Source organism: Dendronephthya gigantea, unplaced genomic scaffold (genome assembly GCF_004324835.1).
Source record: "Dendronephthya gigantea isolate DGI-Jeju-01 unplaced genomic scaffold, DenGig_1.0 000072F, whole genome shotgun sequence".
In the NCBI taxonomy this organism is placed as follows: Eukaryota; Metazoa; Cnidaria; class Anthozoa; order Malacalcyonacea; family Nephtheidae; genus Dendronephthya; species Dendronephthya gigantea.
Window position 1 is genome coordinate 816,483 of NW_021163082.1, and position 17,521 is coordinate 834,003.

At 34.1% G+C, this 17,521-nt stretch overlaps 1 protein-coding gene across 6 annotated transcripts in view; it reads left to right on the forward strand.

Annotated features, from left to right (window-relative positions):
* LOC114531440 (scavenger receptor cysteine-rich type 1 protein M130-like) overlaps positions 1-15,070 on the forward strand; it is a 57,155-nt gene extending 42,085 nt beyond the window's left edge. For 3 of the 6 annotated variants that reach the window (XM_028553047.1, XM_028553048.1, XM_028553051.1), the window contains 16 exons: positions 4,966-5,085; positions 5,736-5,852; positions 6,346-6,675; positions 7,029-7,403; positions 7,808-7,930; positions 8,289-8,411; positions 8,961-9,287; positions 10,876-10,998; positions 11,095-11,217; positions 11,604-11,918; positions 12,148-12,270; positions 12,653-12,775; positions 13,313-13,435; positions 13,568-13,693; positions 14,220-14,342; positions 14,509-15,070. In XM_028553047.1, the coding sequence (XP_028408848.1) occupies positions 4,966-5,085; positions 5,736-5,852; positions 6,346-6,675; positions 7,029-7,403; positions 7,808-7,930; positions 8,289-8,411; positions 8,961-9,287; positions 10,876-10,998; positions 11,095-11,217; positions 11,604-11,918; positions 12,148-12,270; positions 12,653-12,775; positions 13,313-13,435; positions 13,568-13,693; positions 14,220-14,342; positions 14,509-14,837 (3,023 nt within the window). In that variant the 3' untranslated portion in view covers positions 14,838-15,070. The remainder of the gene's footprint in view (positions 1-4,965; positions 5,086-5,735; positions 5,853-6,345; positions 6,676-7,028; positions 7,404-7,807; positions 7,931-8,288; positions 8,412-8,960; positions 9,288-10,875; positions 10,999-11,094; positions 11,218-11,603; positions 11,919-12,147; positions 12,271-12,652; positions 12,776-13,312; positions 13,436-13,567; positions 13,694-14,219; positions 14,343-14,508) is intronic. The other 3 variants (XM_028553049.1, XM_028553050.1, XM_028553052.1) reach the window with 1 other exon arrangement.
* Positions 15,071-17,521: the final 2,451 nt, after the last annotated feature.

Sequence of the window (17,521 nt, forward strand, 5' to 3'; positions counted from 1 at the left end):
GTGGATTTGCTGCTGATATACATTACAAGACAACAGACTATAAAACATCCATCATCATAATTGATACTATACAAAACGGACAATTTTGTGCAGCAATTATCAAATCATTTTGGCGGTATACAGAATTGATTATAAGTATATTGTTTTGTATCGATTTACGCGTCGAAGTATCATAATATGCATCGCGGTTTACCGCTGTTTTACTAACTTTTGGAGAATTTCAAAAGACAAAAAGCCCCTTGAAACAGAGAAGAACAACAGGTGAGTGTTCGTTCAATTTTTTTGGTATTTTGAATGATTTAATTTTTCATGCGTACATTTTTATTAGTGCGAAGGAGTGACACACAGTTCCATTCTAACGTGTAATCGTATTAAAATATAGTGATTTTATTGGTTTAGAATTAATATTGTTTATTTAATTCCTCGGATAAAAATTAATATTTTATTCCTAGGTCTCCAACACATCTTGGAAAATATGACGAATAGTTTTAGATATAGAGATACCAGTAAACTCGCATTTGGGTTGGAGATGGTGGATAGTTATGTGTAGTAGTTTCAAGATCAGTTTATCACAACAATAATAAAAAAGACCGTAAATAATCTATTTCATGAAACACCAAAAAGAAAGGGAAAGTCAAACTATTTTGATTTTTTTTCAAAAACAACTGCTCTCTCTATTTTAACAATGAATTCCTTGTGTGGTGGGTACATATAATGTGAGACATGTAGCACAATTATTGGGACAATCATGGACAATCCATTCCAAAATTATAGAGCTGTAAGTATAGGTAATATAAAATTATAATGTGACTTGGCTGTTAAATTAAATATTATATCAAAAACTGCAATAAACAGTGTTTTTGCAATCTTGTGTTGTTTCCACTGTTTTTTAAAGAAAACCGCAATAAAAAGTAATAGATATGTCAAATATGTGGCAATGGCAAATTCCTCTATAAGAGATTTATCAGGACAAGTCTGGAGTTAACAAGAAAGGGCATGTAGAACGTAGCATCTGGGGCCTGATTTTCACAAACTTCCAGATCTGCAACATGTGTTCAACCAGGATAAATAAAACCATATACAATCACCATAGAAATATAAAATGGGCTGAAAGTCCATTGTTTGCACAGCTTACAGTATACACTCCATTTTATATCCAAAAATCAGATAGCAACACTGGGCTTCAAGTAAATACAGGTTGGGAATACAGCAAATCTCTTTCATGTTGAAACAAATTGTATAATTTTGTCAGACAAACTCGTGATAGAAGCCAATTTTCCCAATATTTCGCCTCCTCATTGAATATAGGCTAGTAATCACCTTGCCTTTAGTCAGTAATTTTTATTAAGTTAAAAACATTCTAGGCCACTGGAACACCATTTGTAATAATATTTAAGTATCAATTGTGGAATAACAACTGCCAAAAATAGACAAAACACTTCTCGACGTTTCAACCTGAGGAAGGCCCGGAGGAGGAATTAAGTGAATAATATTTGTAAGTTGTAAATTATATTTATGTAAAAAATTGCATTGAGTCACCTTAACTAGTCAAAATATTGGGCAATTGGAGAAAGAGACATTGCAAAAATACCCTATGCTTTATAATAATATTGGGAAATTTGGAAGATAATGTTATTGAAATGTTAGGTCCTTTGCCTAAACAAATCCCTTAATTTAGAAATATTTCACAGTGTATCTTATGGGAAATCTTATGAAAATATAATGAAATCTTATGGTTGGCCTTTAAATGCAATGAGCACAATTAACATCAGGCACTATTTTAGAGCTATATGACTAAATATATTGAGGGAATATAACATTGGATTTAAAATCTATTTACAAAATTATAAGATTATAAAAAATACCCTAACCACCTTAACTTGTAAAGAAATAATTAATTGTATCAAGTATGAATTTAGGTAAAATGACATGGGGTGGGCCATGAAAAATTAAACCCTAATGCACCTGGGAAGATAAAAAAGATATATAAATTGGCATTGGAAAATTAACAACCACAATAGTTTCTTGCTTGGCTAATATAATCATTTCGTCTGAGCCACCTTAATAAATATGGTGTCAACTAAAATTAGTTTTTGCACAAAATGGCTAAAATTTGCTTTGACCGTCGATCCTGATTTTCTCAAAAGGGCAAAGAACTACATCCAAACTTTTCAGAGAAAAAAGATTATGACTGTACATAATCAGAAACTTTGTTTTTTCAAAAGTTTAAACTAGTGCATGTCAACTGAAATTACTTTTACTCTTCCATAAACCAAAATTGGAAGAAAATACAGTGTTATTTACCAGTCTAAACTTAAATTTCTCTCCAAATTTTCTAATACCTGATCTAGACTGTATTGAAATACTAAGCCAATAAGGTTTGACAACAATTCTGAAATTTTTACAGCAAAATAAAAAAGATTATTTGATTCTAGTAAAATGCAAGAAAAAAACTCAGTTGATACACAAATTCCAAATTCCTTTAAACCAACTTCATTTTGAAGGAAATTGATTAAAGTAAATGTACAGTAAATCTTAGAAATGTACGATAAGCAGTTTACAAGAAATGTGGGGACAGTTTTTTACAATTTTTCAAAACAAAATTCACATATAGTATTTATTGTTTGAAAATGAGTCAAATGAGTCAGTCTGTAGAATGTAAAAGCTGATAGATAACAGAAAATATGTAAGATTTTATTGAATTATTGCCCGGGTAAAACTTTAATATAATAGAGAGTCGATCATTACCGAGTGTACATTTTTACGTTCCTGAGCAAGTACGAAATAAACAATCATAAAGAATCATAAATAAACGCCAAATGGAATTTGTAATAAGGTACAGTAAATTACGCTATTTTCGAAAGTTTTTTCACAGCAATAAGCGCATTGAAGTGATGACAACAAAAGCAAAATGATTGTATTTAATATTTACCTACTTGCTTTCAAACACCACTCCTCCGTGCATTAAAAGGCTTAGATTAACTTCAAAATTAGAAGTGATGGCCTTGAAACGTCTCCCAAAACAAATCATATAATGAAAAATATAGCTAAAGCATTTGTGCAAAATAATATTATTGATTTAGTTCCAAAACACGGCTAGATTTACAAAAATAACAAAAATCTTGCATCCATTTTAAAAATAAACAAAAATTCTGAAATTCGCGCAAAGCATCACGGTATTTTTGAGCGCTAGTTTCTCAATATAAAACTAAAAAAATTCCTCTTTTTAATAATAAGCGTTGCACAAAGTAGAAGTCAGTGCTGCTTTCTGAAACGCCGATCGACTGATTAAAGTGTCCTGCCACGATTTTGACTATTGCAAAGCATGTTAAACGGTGGAATGACTCGGGTAATTCTACTTTCGCAATACTCTTCCAGGTTTGCGAGACAAGTTAATTATACATCGTGGTTCAAACGCGAATAAACGCGAATGAGTGCTACCATAATTAATCGTGTTCACTATGACTGTTAAGATTACAATAAAAATATATTCGAGTAAGCCGCATGGAGTATATAGCCAGTCTTTGGGACTTACTCCATGCAGCTAAAGTCATGATTTTGGAGTTGACTGCCTGTAGAGAACCAGTGGCGTAGGAAGTTAAAGTTGGGGGGAGCACATGCTTTCAGGGGCACTTCTTCATAGAAAAAGAGCATCCTCAAGTTAATTCATTTTCGGTCGCCAAACAACGCAATTCTTGTCTTGTCTTAACATATGAAATTAGTTTGTGTCTGTATTTAAAATTGTTAACCCAAGCTACATTGAAACAGCAAATTCGAACTATTTTCGAAAAGTATTGTTACCTTTTAATATAATAATATTAATATAAATGTCATATATTAAAGATGAGGTAAAGTCCGTTCTGCGCATATATTTCGCGCAGCAACACATTCCATCAGCCGGGGGGAGCAACTTTTGGAATGTTAATGATATGCGATATTAGCGCGTTGTATTACAAACGGACAGTTCGGGAGCACAATTATTTTATTTTATGTCGCAAGGCGAAGAGGCTCGAATTGCGAGTGATAAGATGAGGCTGCTAGTGAAAAGAAATATTATGCTGAAAGGAATGCTTCAAGAATTTATTTGATGAATGAGGACCCGAAATAGCGAGTAATTTTTCGTCGCTACAGACGCTACTTTCTCGCTTGTCCTACAATCAGTACAAATATATAAAGACAGTTTTAAGTAACGGTTTATTTACAAGCTTCGCTTTATATCTTCTTCAAAATATAATAATATTTTCTTCAAAATAACATATAAAATAAGCATATTCATCACAGCCGGTAGAGCGAGAACGAGAAGAAAAGAAGAAAATTAAAACGACACATACGTCAAGTAAAGATTATAATTATAACAAACGTAAACAAACATTGTTATGCGCGGTCTATATGCGCAGACTTTACATCATCTTTAATTGTGAGTATTATACCATTAAGTGCCGCATGGTGCGCGGAACCATGTTGTTTGCTGTCTTATCATATAATAAGAGTTAATAAGAGACAAGAAAATTTTGCAACTTTGAATATGTTATAACTTTCACCATATAAAATCTGTATTCGGTAGATGTCAAATCCAAAAGTTTTGGGTTTGGTAACTTAGCAACAAGAAGACGTGATATGGAAGGTTTGGAAACTTTCGGTATTTGTGCTATTTTTGTTAACATAAACGTCGCAATTGGCAAACCGGGGTTCCTCGAAAAATTATTTAAAAGCTAGCAAATGCTGGAATCCTAAAGGAAAGCTTACTACATTCATTAATTTAGGCACAAACTCTCATAAGGGCATATTGATGTTAGGTATGAAAAAGGGCACTTTCATTATAAAAAGTGCACTTTTTCTTATCTTTTTGAAAGTTAGGGGGCACGTGCCCCCATGCAGTGCTCCCCCCTTCCTACGCCTCTGCTAATCAAATTCTGAGGAACGGACAATGCGATTGGCAACTTCTGACTCTTGATGTTCTTCTAGACCTCGATGAATGCTCGACATTTGATAACTGCCACCAAAATGCTTTCTGTACCAACACAATTGGTTCTTTTCATTGTACATGCAACGATGGATATACAGGAAATGGAACTTTTTGTCAAGGTATTTTACTGCCTTTGAATTAGCCTGCATGTGTTGCACAAAAATCACTTGAAAAAACTTCTATGATATGTTGCAAAATAGCAGTGGCGTAGCCAGCCTGACGATTTAGTCATGCTATGCAAATTTTATGTTATTAACATTATTCATTTCTTTAGAAATTCATTGTTTTCGCAGTCAATTACACCAAAAAATTAGCATAGCATGACTAAATTTTCGGGCTGGCTACGCCACTGCAAAATAGCAAGCATATTCCTATCGCTGAAACCTTTCTCATTATATATATATACATATATATATATATATATATATATATATATATATATATATATATATATATATATATATATATATACACATACTCCTCAATTTTAGCATAAAGCTATATTATAAATAAAATTTAAAAAATTGTTGAATTTTTCAAATCGCCCCGCTCGTAAAAGGCGGTAAAATGAAAATTTCACACTGAAGTAGGAGATTTAAGGTAACTTTGATAAATTATAGATACTGTATAGTTCTATTTAGTTTATTTTTATTTCGGGAAAAAAACAATAATTGATTGTGCAGAATCGCTTACATCAACGGGTACGACATAATTATTGATAGAAAATAAATTTTGTGTTGATTGCAATTTGAATTTATAATCGCTTTAGATATTGATGAATGTTTACAATCAACGAACAACTGTATGGCAAACTATAATTGCACCAACACTGATGGATCTTATCTATGTACCTGTGATAACCAACATGCCACGAATGGATCAGCTTGTAAGTGAAATAACTCAATTTATGGCCCCTTTTTTGCATATAACTGAACTGTTCTTACGCATGTCGCAGACCGTGCTCGAATTAATCCGCTTCAGGTGTTCACACGGTAAAAATGGATGGAAATTTGACCAGTTCTTCCTGGTAAGAACGTGGTCGTGGCCCTAATTGCTAAAAATGAAAAATACTAATTAAAAATTTGCAAAGCTGCATGGTCATGCATATGTGGAATTTCGTTCTAAAACTAATCGCATACTATTTGTTTTCTACATTTTTCAGGAAAAGCCATCAGAATGCCTTATTTTTAATATTTCATGTTTACCGTGTTTACCAGAAGTAGTCAAAATTTATGCAATTTGTTACTAAAAATGTAAACAAACTTTTTTACATATCATGCATTAAACAGGATTTTTTATATCTTATTTAAACAGGATTTTTTATATATTATAATTAATTTTACTTCATTGTTCCAACTTTCGTTGTTTTTCGTCGATAGGTGTGTCGACCAACGTTAGGTTACGAGGCCCGTCAAGTTCGAAAGGTGTTGGACGTGTTGAAGTACTTCACAATGGAAGCTGGGGCACAGTCTGTGATACAAATTGGGATTTAAAAGATGCGAAGGTTGTATGCCGTGAGCTTGGTTATCTGAATGCTGTTAGAGCTCTTCAAGGAGGACAAGTATCACGTGGATCTGGACAGATATGGCTGAATGATGTAGCTTGCACTGGAAACGAGCAATTTCTTAACAGTTGTTCTCATCACTTGGCGTTTCGTAGTAATAATTGCGACCATTCCAAAGATGCTGGAGTTGAATGCTCTTCAACAGGTAAAAACATTTCCCTAATTTTTTATGGCATTTTCTAAATTCTAGTCGTTTTGTTTAGGTTGTTTTTATCTTTAGGTTGTATCTATGACTTCGATCAACTTGAGTTAAGCATGCAGTGACACAGCCAACCTGACAAATAATTCTAGTCCTGTTATTATATTGTATGTTATTATATTTATTTTAATCATTTCTTGGGAAATTCATTGTTTCACAGGCAATGAATACGAGGTCGAAGTGACATACAATTCGAATCCCGCAAATTTGGAATTCTAATTTATTCAGATGTGTATATGTGGAAAATTATAACAATTTTTTCACAGGAAGAGAAATATTTAATTCTTTTCTTGCTTCAGTTGCCCGTTACAACACATACCTTATCAAATCAAGTTCATACGGCTACTTGCGCCGTTTCGGTGAAAATCATCTGCATTTCTCAAGACATCCTGGTAATCATTTTCGTTTCATCAAAGAAAACATCCTGCAAGAAGCAAATACTGGGAAATGCGTTCACGCACGAAATGATCTTTTTGTCGGCCTTAGTTATCATTGCGATGGACCAACTGCCAGCAGATGGCGGTACGATTCTTTTGCGCGACATTTAAAGCTTGTTAATAAGTACCCAAATTATTGCGTAAGTCCTTGGCGCTATTATGGGAAACCTGGTCTTGAGGTTAGTCCTGGTGTGTCCCACGTCTGCAACTCATGGAACCGGATGGCACTGGAACTAGGTGAGTATTATCAACTATAATTATAGTATAAACATTTAGCTGGAAAGTATATTTCCAACCTATAACGGAATAGTATCTAATGAACAAGGAGGAATTTCGTTTTAAACTAAACGGCATATTTGTTTATGTGTTTTTATGCAAAGCCAATCAGAATGCCTAAATTTTTTTACTTCGTTTTAAAATGGTAAATAATGTACCTTTTTACAGGAAGTAGCTAGTCAAAATTTATTCATTCTGATTGGGGCGCTGAAAATGTAGACAATTATTAGTGAATTATTATTCAATGACGTAATGTGTAATGTCTATATAAGTGTTTACTGTTTGACATTAAAAGGGCCTTTTTGTCTCACACGATGTCGAGTACATAACAGTTTGTAACTAATGTAATAACGTCTTTGTTACAGACATCGATGAATGTTCTTTGAAATTAGACAACTGTGGCAATAATTCAAGATGTATTGACTCTCCTGGAGCATTTTCCTGTGTATGTCTCGAAGGTTATTCTGGAAATGGTTTAATTTGCAATGGTTAGTGATATTTTCTGAATATCTTCATGCTTTTTTATTGTCATCCCCCAGATGATTTGCACTGGGATATACATGAATAGTGTTCAAAAAAATGGCAACAGTGAATGCAATATTCTATATACACCGTTTTTTAAAATTTTCCATCTTACTGGTCGGACTATGGTATTTTCCATGGCACTTATATGCCTGTTCATTCGTGCAATGCAAGGAATGTTTTCATTCGCTTAGAGATGAAATGCTCCAATCAACTAATTTGGTGAAACAAGAACATTTCATTTTTCACCCGATGAAAATATTCTTACCATTACACTCATAAACAGTCATCATCAGTAAACCACAAAAAACATGACGGTTTTAGATATTGATGAATGTTCTCTGTCTACTGACAACTGCCTTCCCAATTCAAGCTGCGTCAACACGGCAGGATCTTATCGATGTATTTGTGATGATCGAGAAGTTGGAAATGGGACTTCTTGTAAAGGTATTAATTTCGTAATAAATTACCTGCTGAACTGCCAAACTGATTTATTTTATGTTTTAAAAACTTACCATATCATGATGAATGACATAATTTTAAACACATAGTCAGTCGATTGTCAGAGAGTGGAGTGTATTCTATGTTTTTAACGAGTAATCATTACCTACTCTATTTTCAAGGCTTATTATGGAAGTAATTCCAGATTTCGGGATAAAATTCGCGTTATGTCAAAGATCTAAAAGGCCTTTTTACGATGAAACGATGAAATGTTTAGCCAATTTTAACCCTAATATCAAGCACTTATGTATCACACATGCAAAAGTCCGCCATCTTTGGACCCATGCAGATTTTACCCTCAGAGATTCAGTTATAAATCATTACATCATTTTCACGGTTTATTTCTAAAAATGAATCTCCAGCTGCAATTTAAGATATGACTTCACAAAATAAACCATTTCGCTCTCTATCAACATAAAAATATTTACTGAAAGTTTTATTTATTCAAACACGAAAACTTGGGCAATCCGTTCATCAGGCCTGTTTCTTTTGCAGGAAAAGATATCAGGTTAAAAGGACCTTCAATTTCAAATGGAACTGGTCGTGTGGAGGTATTCTATAATGGAGAATGGGGGACAGTCTGTGATGATAATTGGGATATAAAAGATGCTAATGTTGCATGTCGTCAACTTGGCTATTTGTATGCTATTAAAGCCCTTCAAGGGGGGAACATTCCTTCTGGCTCCGGCCGGATTTGGTCAGACGAGGTTGCTTGCACTGGATCTGAGCAAAAACTGTCCAGTTGTGGTCGCCACGTTCGAGGGTGGGGGGTTCATGACTGCTCCCATGAAGAAGATGCTGGAGTAGAATGTAGCTCAATAGGTACAAGATTCTTTTCCAATCAATTGCATATTCACAAAATTGACAAAAAAAATATTCAAAACTAAATTTCTGACGATGACCCTAAGGCCTAAGCGTCAAAAAAGAGTTTTTGTTCCTTTTAGATGACTTTTACACGTTTGATGAGACGTTACTCATAAATAACATGTAATATTTCTGGGGCCGGTTATTCGAAAGGTGGATAAGTCGCTATCCAACGGATAACTCGCTATCCAACGGATAAGTTTTATCCAGCGTGTGATTTGCGTTGCACAAAGCTTGGATGACTTTATTCAGTGGATAAAAATCGCTATCTACCGGATAAATTTATCCAAGGTCCGGAGTTGGTTTAAATCCACTATCCAGTGGATAAATTCAAAGATACAAGGTAATACTGTAAACATTTATATAAAATACGACAAAAATGCAATATTCCTGTTACCGTGTTTCAACAAACTAATACACATCATGATTGTATTCATTATTAAAAATTTTTTCGAAGTGCAATTTGTCGCAGCAGCGTTTCACATTCCGTTTCGAGCGGCGATTTTTTGGATATCCTCGCATTTATAACAGGCGGTAAATTTACTATACGCTTCTAATCAGTTTATATAACGCGAATATGCAAAGAAATATTCAACCTATTCCAAGGAAACTTGCTAATATCTAAGTAATTTCATTCACGAACATTAAAATAGTGTTCCTAAATTTGCTATGGAACCGAAAGGCAAAGCGTTGCAAGGTCAAGGAATAAAATTGCAATGTGTTTAATAAAATCACTATGATGTGAAGCGCAAAGTTCGAGCAAATCACTTGTTCAAGTCTTTTTCATTCAGTAACTATACTCGAGAATTCGTAATGATTATGAATTCAATGTTGTAAATGCTTAGCAACAGCTGACGTTGTGGTACGAAATTTCAGGATGATCCTGTTTTCTTCTGGTAAATTTTAACTTATCTATTGGATAGCTATCCACTTCACTATCCACGCTTCGTGCAACGCGTTTTTATCCAATGGATAACTATCCACTGGATAGCAGATTTGTCCGTTGGATAGGACTTATCCATTGGATAAGTTATCCATCTTTCGAACAACCGCCCCTGTCACTCTTGTTCCAATCCGAAGTATGGCAACAATTAACATTTTAAACAACAAAAACAAAAAAACAATGAATGTTATATTTTACAAAACACCCTTTTTATTTTTATTATTTCTTTTCATTTTTTTTATCACAAGATATTAAATTTACTGACCGGGCTATGGTGTTTTCCGTGGCACGACCTAGGCGTGTTCATTCATGCATGTCATTCATTCACTCATGAAATGTCCCATCCAACTTGGGTGAAATGAGAACATTCTCTGATTCATCTGATGATAACATTCTTTTCATTACACTCATAAACATTCAACACCAGTAAAGTACAACATGTCTGTTGTAGATATAGACGAATGTTCTCTATCTACTGACAACTGACGTTAATAATAAATAACATGCAATTTTTAATTTTTCTGTTCCCTTGTTCCAATTATCCAAATATATTGCATTCATGCATTAACATTTTAAACACTCTCGCTTCCCTATTCTACGCAGATGTAGATGAATGTTTGAGCGGTTCGTATTACTGTGGCACACATGCTAAATGTATCAACACTTTGGGGAGTTACATATGTCAATGTGAAACTGGTTATACTGGAAATGGCTTGATTTGCAATGGTAGGTTTTAGAATTCACACCTTCAGATAAAATTGGTACATTAACGAATGTTTTCGACGTATATTACTGAGTTGTGTGATGATTAATGTTCTATAGATATCGATGAATGTTTCCTGTCGTTGGACAACTGTCTGGCTGGCTCAAATTGCACCAATACTGATGGATCGTATTTTTGCAGTTGCGACAGTGGACATTATTCGAATGGATCGGTTTGCCATGGTAAATAGAAAGATTTTGCTCGATAGATTTTTCAAATTGCTTAAATTGTTAAGACGAGCAGCGCAGGTCATTACTGTTTCTGGATAGGAAGAACGATTTTCTCTGTGATATTTTTCAATATCTTAAATAGGCAAAAATCGAACACCTCAAAAACTAGATAATTAGTGATGACATTCAAAGCACTTGTTGGTATGACTCAGAAGTATTTACGCAGAGTCTTTCACGTCTCCTGCAATCAAAATTACCAACTAAGACGTAACCATCAACAGCTTTATTTCCTATGAAAACCCAAGACTATTTTCTTGAAAAAAGCTTCTATTATATATAGAGATATGTATCAAATTTTAATGAAAAAAATTTCATAAATTGCTTTTTTTTATTTTTAGCAATGTCTGTCAGGTTACAAGGGCCATCAAGTTTAAATGGTTCTGGTCTCGTGGAGGTTTTCTACGATGGACTGTGGGGAGCAGTCTGTGGTGATGGCTGGGATAGTAATGCTGCTGAGGTTGTGTGTCGAGAACTTGGTTATGCGCATGTGTTAAGAGCTTTCAGACAAAAACTACAGAATGTCTCATCAACTATGTCATTCGAGAAAATATCTTGTGTTGGTAATGAACAAAATCTAACCAGTTGTTCGCACGATGGTTCTGTAAACAATACCTGTAGCCATTCAGAGTTCGCTGCTGTGGAATGTTTAAAAGGTAAAATTTTCAAATTTTACATTGTAAATGGTTGTTGCGGCAGCATAATTTACTTTTGAAATTATGAAAAGATGTTTCGATTGCATTCTTTAGTTCTATGTTATATTTCCTTTTTTAACCAAAATTGGTTGATATAAAAATCCTAAAAATACGTCGTTTCCTGTGCTTTCTTTCGGTAATGTTTGAATCAAATTGAAAGAATATGTTCTACTCTTTTATAATTACATAGATATAGATGAATGTTCTCGAGATCTGGACAATTGCGGTGATAATTCTCGTTGTGTTAACACAGTTGGAAGTTTTGAGTGCATATGTAATCATGGTTACACAGGAGACGGAGTTAATTGCGAAGGTTAGCACTTTACTTTATGCTATACCAGGGTCGTGCAGTCACGTGCACAGAGCAGCGGCTGGCCGGTCAGCTTCCTTCTTCCCTATTGAAAAGAGCTGGGTTAGTGTCAGTGATGTTGCGTTAAATCAGTGCCGTCGATAGATGTTTAATTAGGAAGGACTGACTTCCACTGTCTTTTTAGGTTGTTTGAGCACGAAAATGCGGATAATATCCCCCCCCCCCCTTTAAAATAAGCTGCTCGCGACGGCCTTACAAATATATTGGATCACTGACCAGCTTCTTTACAACTTGAACACTACAATTTCACACCTTTTTGTTGCGCTCTACCTTACAATCTATGCACCATATAGTATCATAAAATGATCTCTTTTTTTCTTCCAAGACATTGATGAATGCCATCTTTTGGTTGACAATTGCCATGAAAGCTCAACTTGCTCCAACCTCAAAGGATCTTACGTTTGCACTTGCAATAGTGGATTTACTGGTGATGGAACTGTTTGTCAAGGTAAGTGAATACTGTTTGTTTTATTAATAGCTTGCGTTTGTCAAACATGCCAACTGCCAACCAGTAGCTGATATAACTTATCAAATGTCAACTAAACCCCTAAAACAGTACAATAGAGATTATTTTCTTATTCTTGGTATTTTATGAGAAATGCAGTGAGTGAAATTACTGTTTACCAACAAAAACACTCCAAACTAAAGGAAGAACATAAAAATTAAATAACTTGGTATTAGTTAATTAGTCCAGAAACGAAGAAAAATTAAGTAAGAAATATTTATAACATAACTTTCCTTGGTGGTTTTAAGATATCGACGAATGTTCTTTATCAATCAACAACTGTCACAAAAATTCAAATTGCACCAATTCTTCCGGGTCTTTCGTGTGCACATGTGCCAACGGATTTACAGGAAATGGAACAAATTGCAACAGTAAAAAATAGCTGTTACCTTCTTTCGGCAAATTAACGAAAATTTGAAACACGATCAGGGACGCCCTCCTCAAAACTTATAGTCGTAACATTAACTTTGATGAGTTTAGATCTTGATGAATGTTCCTTGTCGTCTCACAACTGCCATGAAAACTCGCACTGCACGAATGTGAATGGATCGTTCTTGTGCACTTGTGTGAATGGATACACTGGCAATGGAATTGTTTGCCAAGGTAATTCATAAAGGCAAAGACTAATCATATTTTTTTGCCTATTGAGACTCAATTTTATGTCTACTTTGGGAATTGGAAATGTTAACTTTTACCAATAACCATTTTGTCCTGTATATCACGTCTATTTTTAAGATATTGATGAATGTCTCCTGCCCACTAATAATAATTGTCAGCAAAATTCCAAGTGTACCAACTTTGGAGGATCTTTCTCTTGCACCTGTAATGATGGATATACTGGGAACGGGGTTGTTTGTGAAGGTAGGGAATCTTGTTTGTATCTTTTCTGTTTGAAACACAGCAAGCTGCATGAATAACGCTACCTGACAATAAAGTTCGGATTAGAGATCGTTTTTGAAAAGTGATGCATTGTGAAATCACACCCAGTGGATGATTTTATTAATAAATACATCAATGAGTATTTAAATCTGTACTAACAATGACGTGTTATGCATTCCCTATAATTGGATCTGCATATATAACAGTCATATAATAGTATTAGTAGTAGATTTGACTAAGCCTTTATGATTTAATATTGTGATGGTGCTACTCTGCGTTACCAACGGGGAAACTGAAAAACTAGCCTGATTTCGGTGGGAGTCGAACCCGGAACAAACGTTTGGTTTGCCAATTTATCTAAGAACTATGTTAGTTCAGTGGATTTCATGAATATGTGACCTACATTCTACAGCTTCTCCAAGGAAGAGAATGTGCACTTTTTTATAGTTTATAATTCAATTTAGTGTTCACATCTTTTTAATTGTTAAAAATATCACGTTTGTTCCAGATATTAACGAGTGTGTCGAACAAGAGGTGTCTTGTGATTCAAATGCAGATTGTTTAAACACAAATGGATCGTATGAGTGCAGATGTAAAGAGGGCCTCACAGGAGATGGGTATAATTGTGAAGGTATATCTATTTTTAACAGTAATACTGAACAATAATCGACAATACGAAACACTTTGCATATCAGGTTAAACATAGACGAAATTAATCAGGATATTGAAACTTTAAAAAGGATTTTTATTACTGTATTCAAAATTGAAGATATGCCTTAATATGTCCACTATTCTAGCACCGGCAGAAAAAGAAATTCTTCACCGGAAATCCGAATCACCGGAAAACAAATTTTTCTCCTTCCCGAACTTGGCTTATATCATTGTTGGTCTAATTTTATTACTTGGAATAATACTTCTGGTAATATTGATACGAAGACGACGTAGACGATCGTACAGACCATTCCCTGACAATGATAATTTAGAGTTGATGTTAAAAGACGATTTTCATCCTGGAATTGGTGATGACAATAAGAATCAAGGATCACCTGATAGCAAGGCCTTCATATCGAATGACTGTGGTGGTTTACTTGATCAGGATGAACTCAATCATGCCACTGAATGCTAAAGCAATTATGGTTATAAAAAAGTGATCAATGATAATTAATCCAATTTTCATTTTTAGAGAAGTAAAATTTTGTTATAATTATGCATAACTATAGTAAGACTAGTACAGTTCATGAACTTGGTTTTCATTACTTTTTAATGCAAATCAATTTGCAATATCGTATATAGTTGCTCTTCTACTAATTTTTCCTAAGTAAGCAAACCATGGCAGTTAAACTCTGTCAAATATAATAGCCTGGGAATTAATTCTGTTTTAAAATAAAGAAAATAATACAAGAAAATAATTATTTTCTCTCCTGCTTTTTTTTGCATGTGCGAAAGAAAAAATATATATTAACCATGTTTCTTAGTAAGTTTTATTAAGTGCTTGTTTAGTCAATCTTTTGAACTTCTTAATTTTTTTAACAATTTTTTTCTGAATACACATTCTGCAATCTTTTGACAGCTCATCATGCCCATCTGCATGAACGCTGTGAATTGGCAATTTCGAGGCTTAATAAAATATATACACAAGGTCATTAATTCAGGCGATTCGTTTTTACCGTGTGGTCTATGCCAATATCCCCGGTGTCCAGGTGCATAGACACCAACTTCTTGTATCTCAAATAGTAACTCCAATGGTAATAAAAGTCACAATGAAATCATAATTCAACTTACAAAGAAACAAAAATTAATTATCTTTCACTGTCTATGGATGGTCCGATTTACCAACCGTCATTTTTGTTTAGAAAAATTATTATTAGCAATTATTAAATATTATGTACTTGTTGACTAGATCTGGAATTATTAGAGAGTATAGGACAACTGGGACAACATATTGCGCAATTACGTTTGTCTGAAAGCATTGTTACAAGTCAAGTTTCAACAGAGAAAATTCTTTTTCCAAAAACTAAACTCTTGCAGGAAAACGACACGTAGAATTTATTGCTAGTTTATTTATGCTTATAACCACCACCAAGATTGAAACATTTATTTTAAAAAGGCTTTTGAACGGCATGTTTTGATCTAGTTCGGCGCTGTAACGGAATATCTCAGAACCTTTCGATGAGTAACATGCCTCATTTTAATTGCTTCTGTACATGAAATATTCTTCCTTTGCCCGAAAGCAAGCTTCGCTGCGCGAAGATTATGTATTTCGTTGTAACGTTCGTTAACCTACGAAAAGGAATAACGAAAAATGCAACGTGGCGTCGATTTTCGAAGCGATAGAGGTTGAATATATCATTAGTTTAAAAAATTCGAGATCCTTGTATTTTATCGACCCGATTTTATCACACTATTGCAGAGCTTTATATGTTGAGTCTAGCTATGAAGTTTTTATCTAAATAACTACACAAAAATTAAAGATATGGTCGAGTGAATTTGCCTGGAGAATTCGACTTAATGTAATCACGGCTTTCGAGAAAGACGAAGTACAAAAAGCTGATTAGCTTTTATCGTCAACGACATGTGTTGAGAACGTATATTTAACTAGGTTTTTCATTAATGCGTCATGTAAATCTATGGAGATCTAAAAGTTTACTGTATTTTGGATTTACTTTTAATTGGCCAGCTAAATCATGTAAGTTCCATAATTATTTTCTTGCTTTGATCTTTGAAATCAAACTACAACAAGCAAGTTGGACATTTATTACCTTTCTTCAGGTAGCTCAGTCAGTATTACATAATTTTAAAAAAACAATCACAACCGGCAACCTTTTCAACATTCTCCGCATTCTTAACTCTTGAACCATTCACGAAAAAACAGGAATTATACGCAGCTTAAACACTTATATCTTTTGAAAACTCTTTAAAATTGGTACAACTACTCCACTTGAACTCTTTTTACCACTGCTCACCTTGAAAATTTTTTTTGTCTCTGACATGCATTCACGAGTCCATCGAAGATACGTGCGAACGAACAAAATTATAAAAATGAAAGGTAAACATACTGATTATAAATATATTTTCTGCTATTGTTAATTTTTTCGTTCAATATTTTTGAACAATCTCATGCACTTATATTCAGCGTTTATCGCGACAGAACATTTCTTTCACATAATATAGATGCATTTATTTTCAAAATGATAAATACTGATATTTGTATCAGCAATTATTAATCACTTAATCATGCATGCGTAAAAAATCACTAGCAAGAATGTCAGATCATTCTGTATTATTGCTAATTTATCATGCTTGTAACGCATTAGCTATAATTTCCGTGAATGCAAGTAGCTATCATGAATGCTTTCGTATTTGTCTGGACCGGATACATTAGTTACAAAGAAAAGGCTGCATATTTACATAAATATACAATGGTCCAAATACAATTGTTTCAGGTTAAAAGTTTCCACAATTTTTGAAGCATTCGAAGCATAAAAATGGGGTCAAAACCGACAAAATCTATCGCAAAAATCGCATTCCTTGCTGTGTCTGACAGCGAGCGAGACGATTCCAGGAACGAACACGGAGCCGTTTGCTCTGGCCTTTATATAAGAGTGTCTTCGATGGACTCGTAAAAACACTGAATCGAAAGTTAAAGGAAGTTTTCATCAGAAGTAGTTGTAAAACGGGAACTATTTTCAAAAGGTGTGAGTGCCTAAACTGCGTATTTCCTGTTTCAGGTGAATGGTGTAACTTGTAAGAGTCAAAAATGCGGATTTTCAAATGGCTATTTTCGGCACCATGAGACTTGTGAATTAAGCA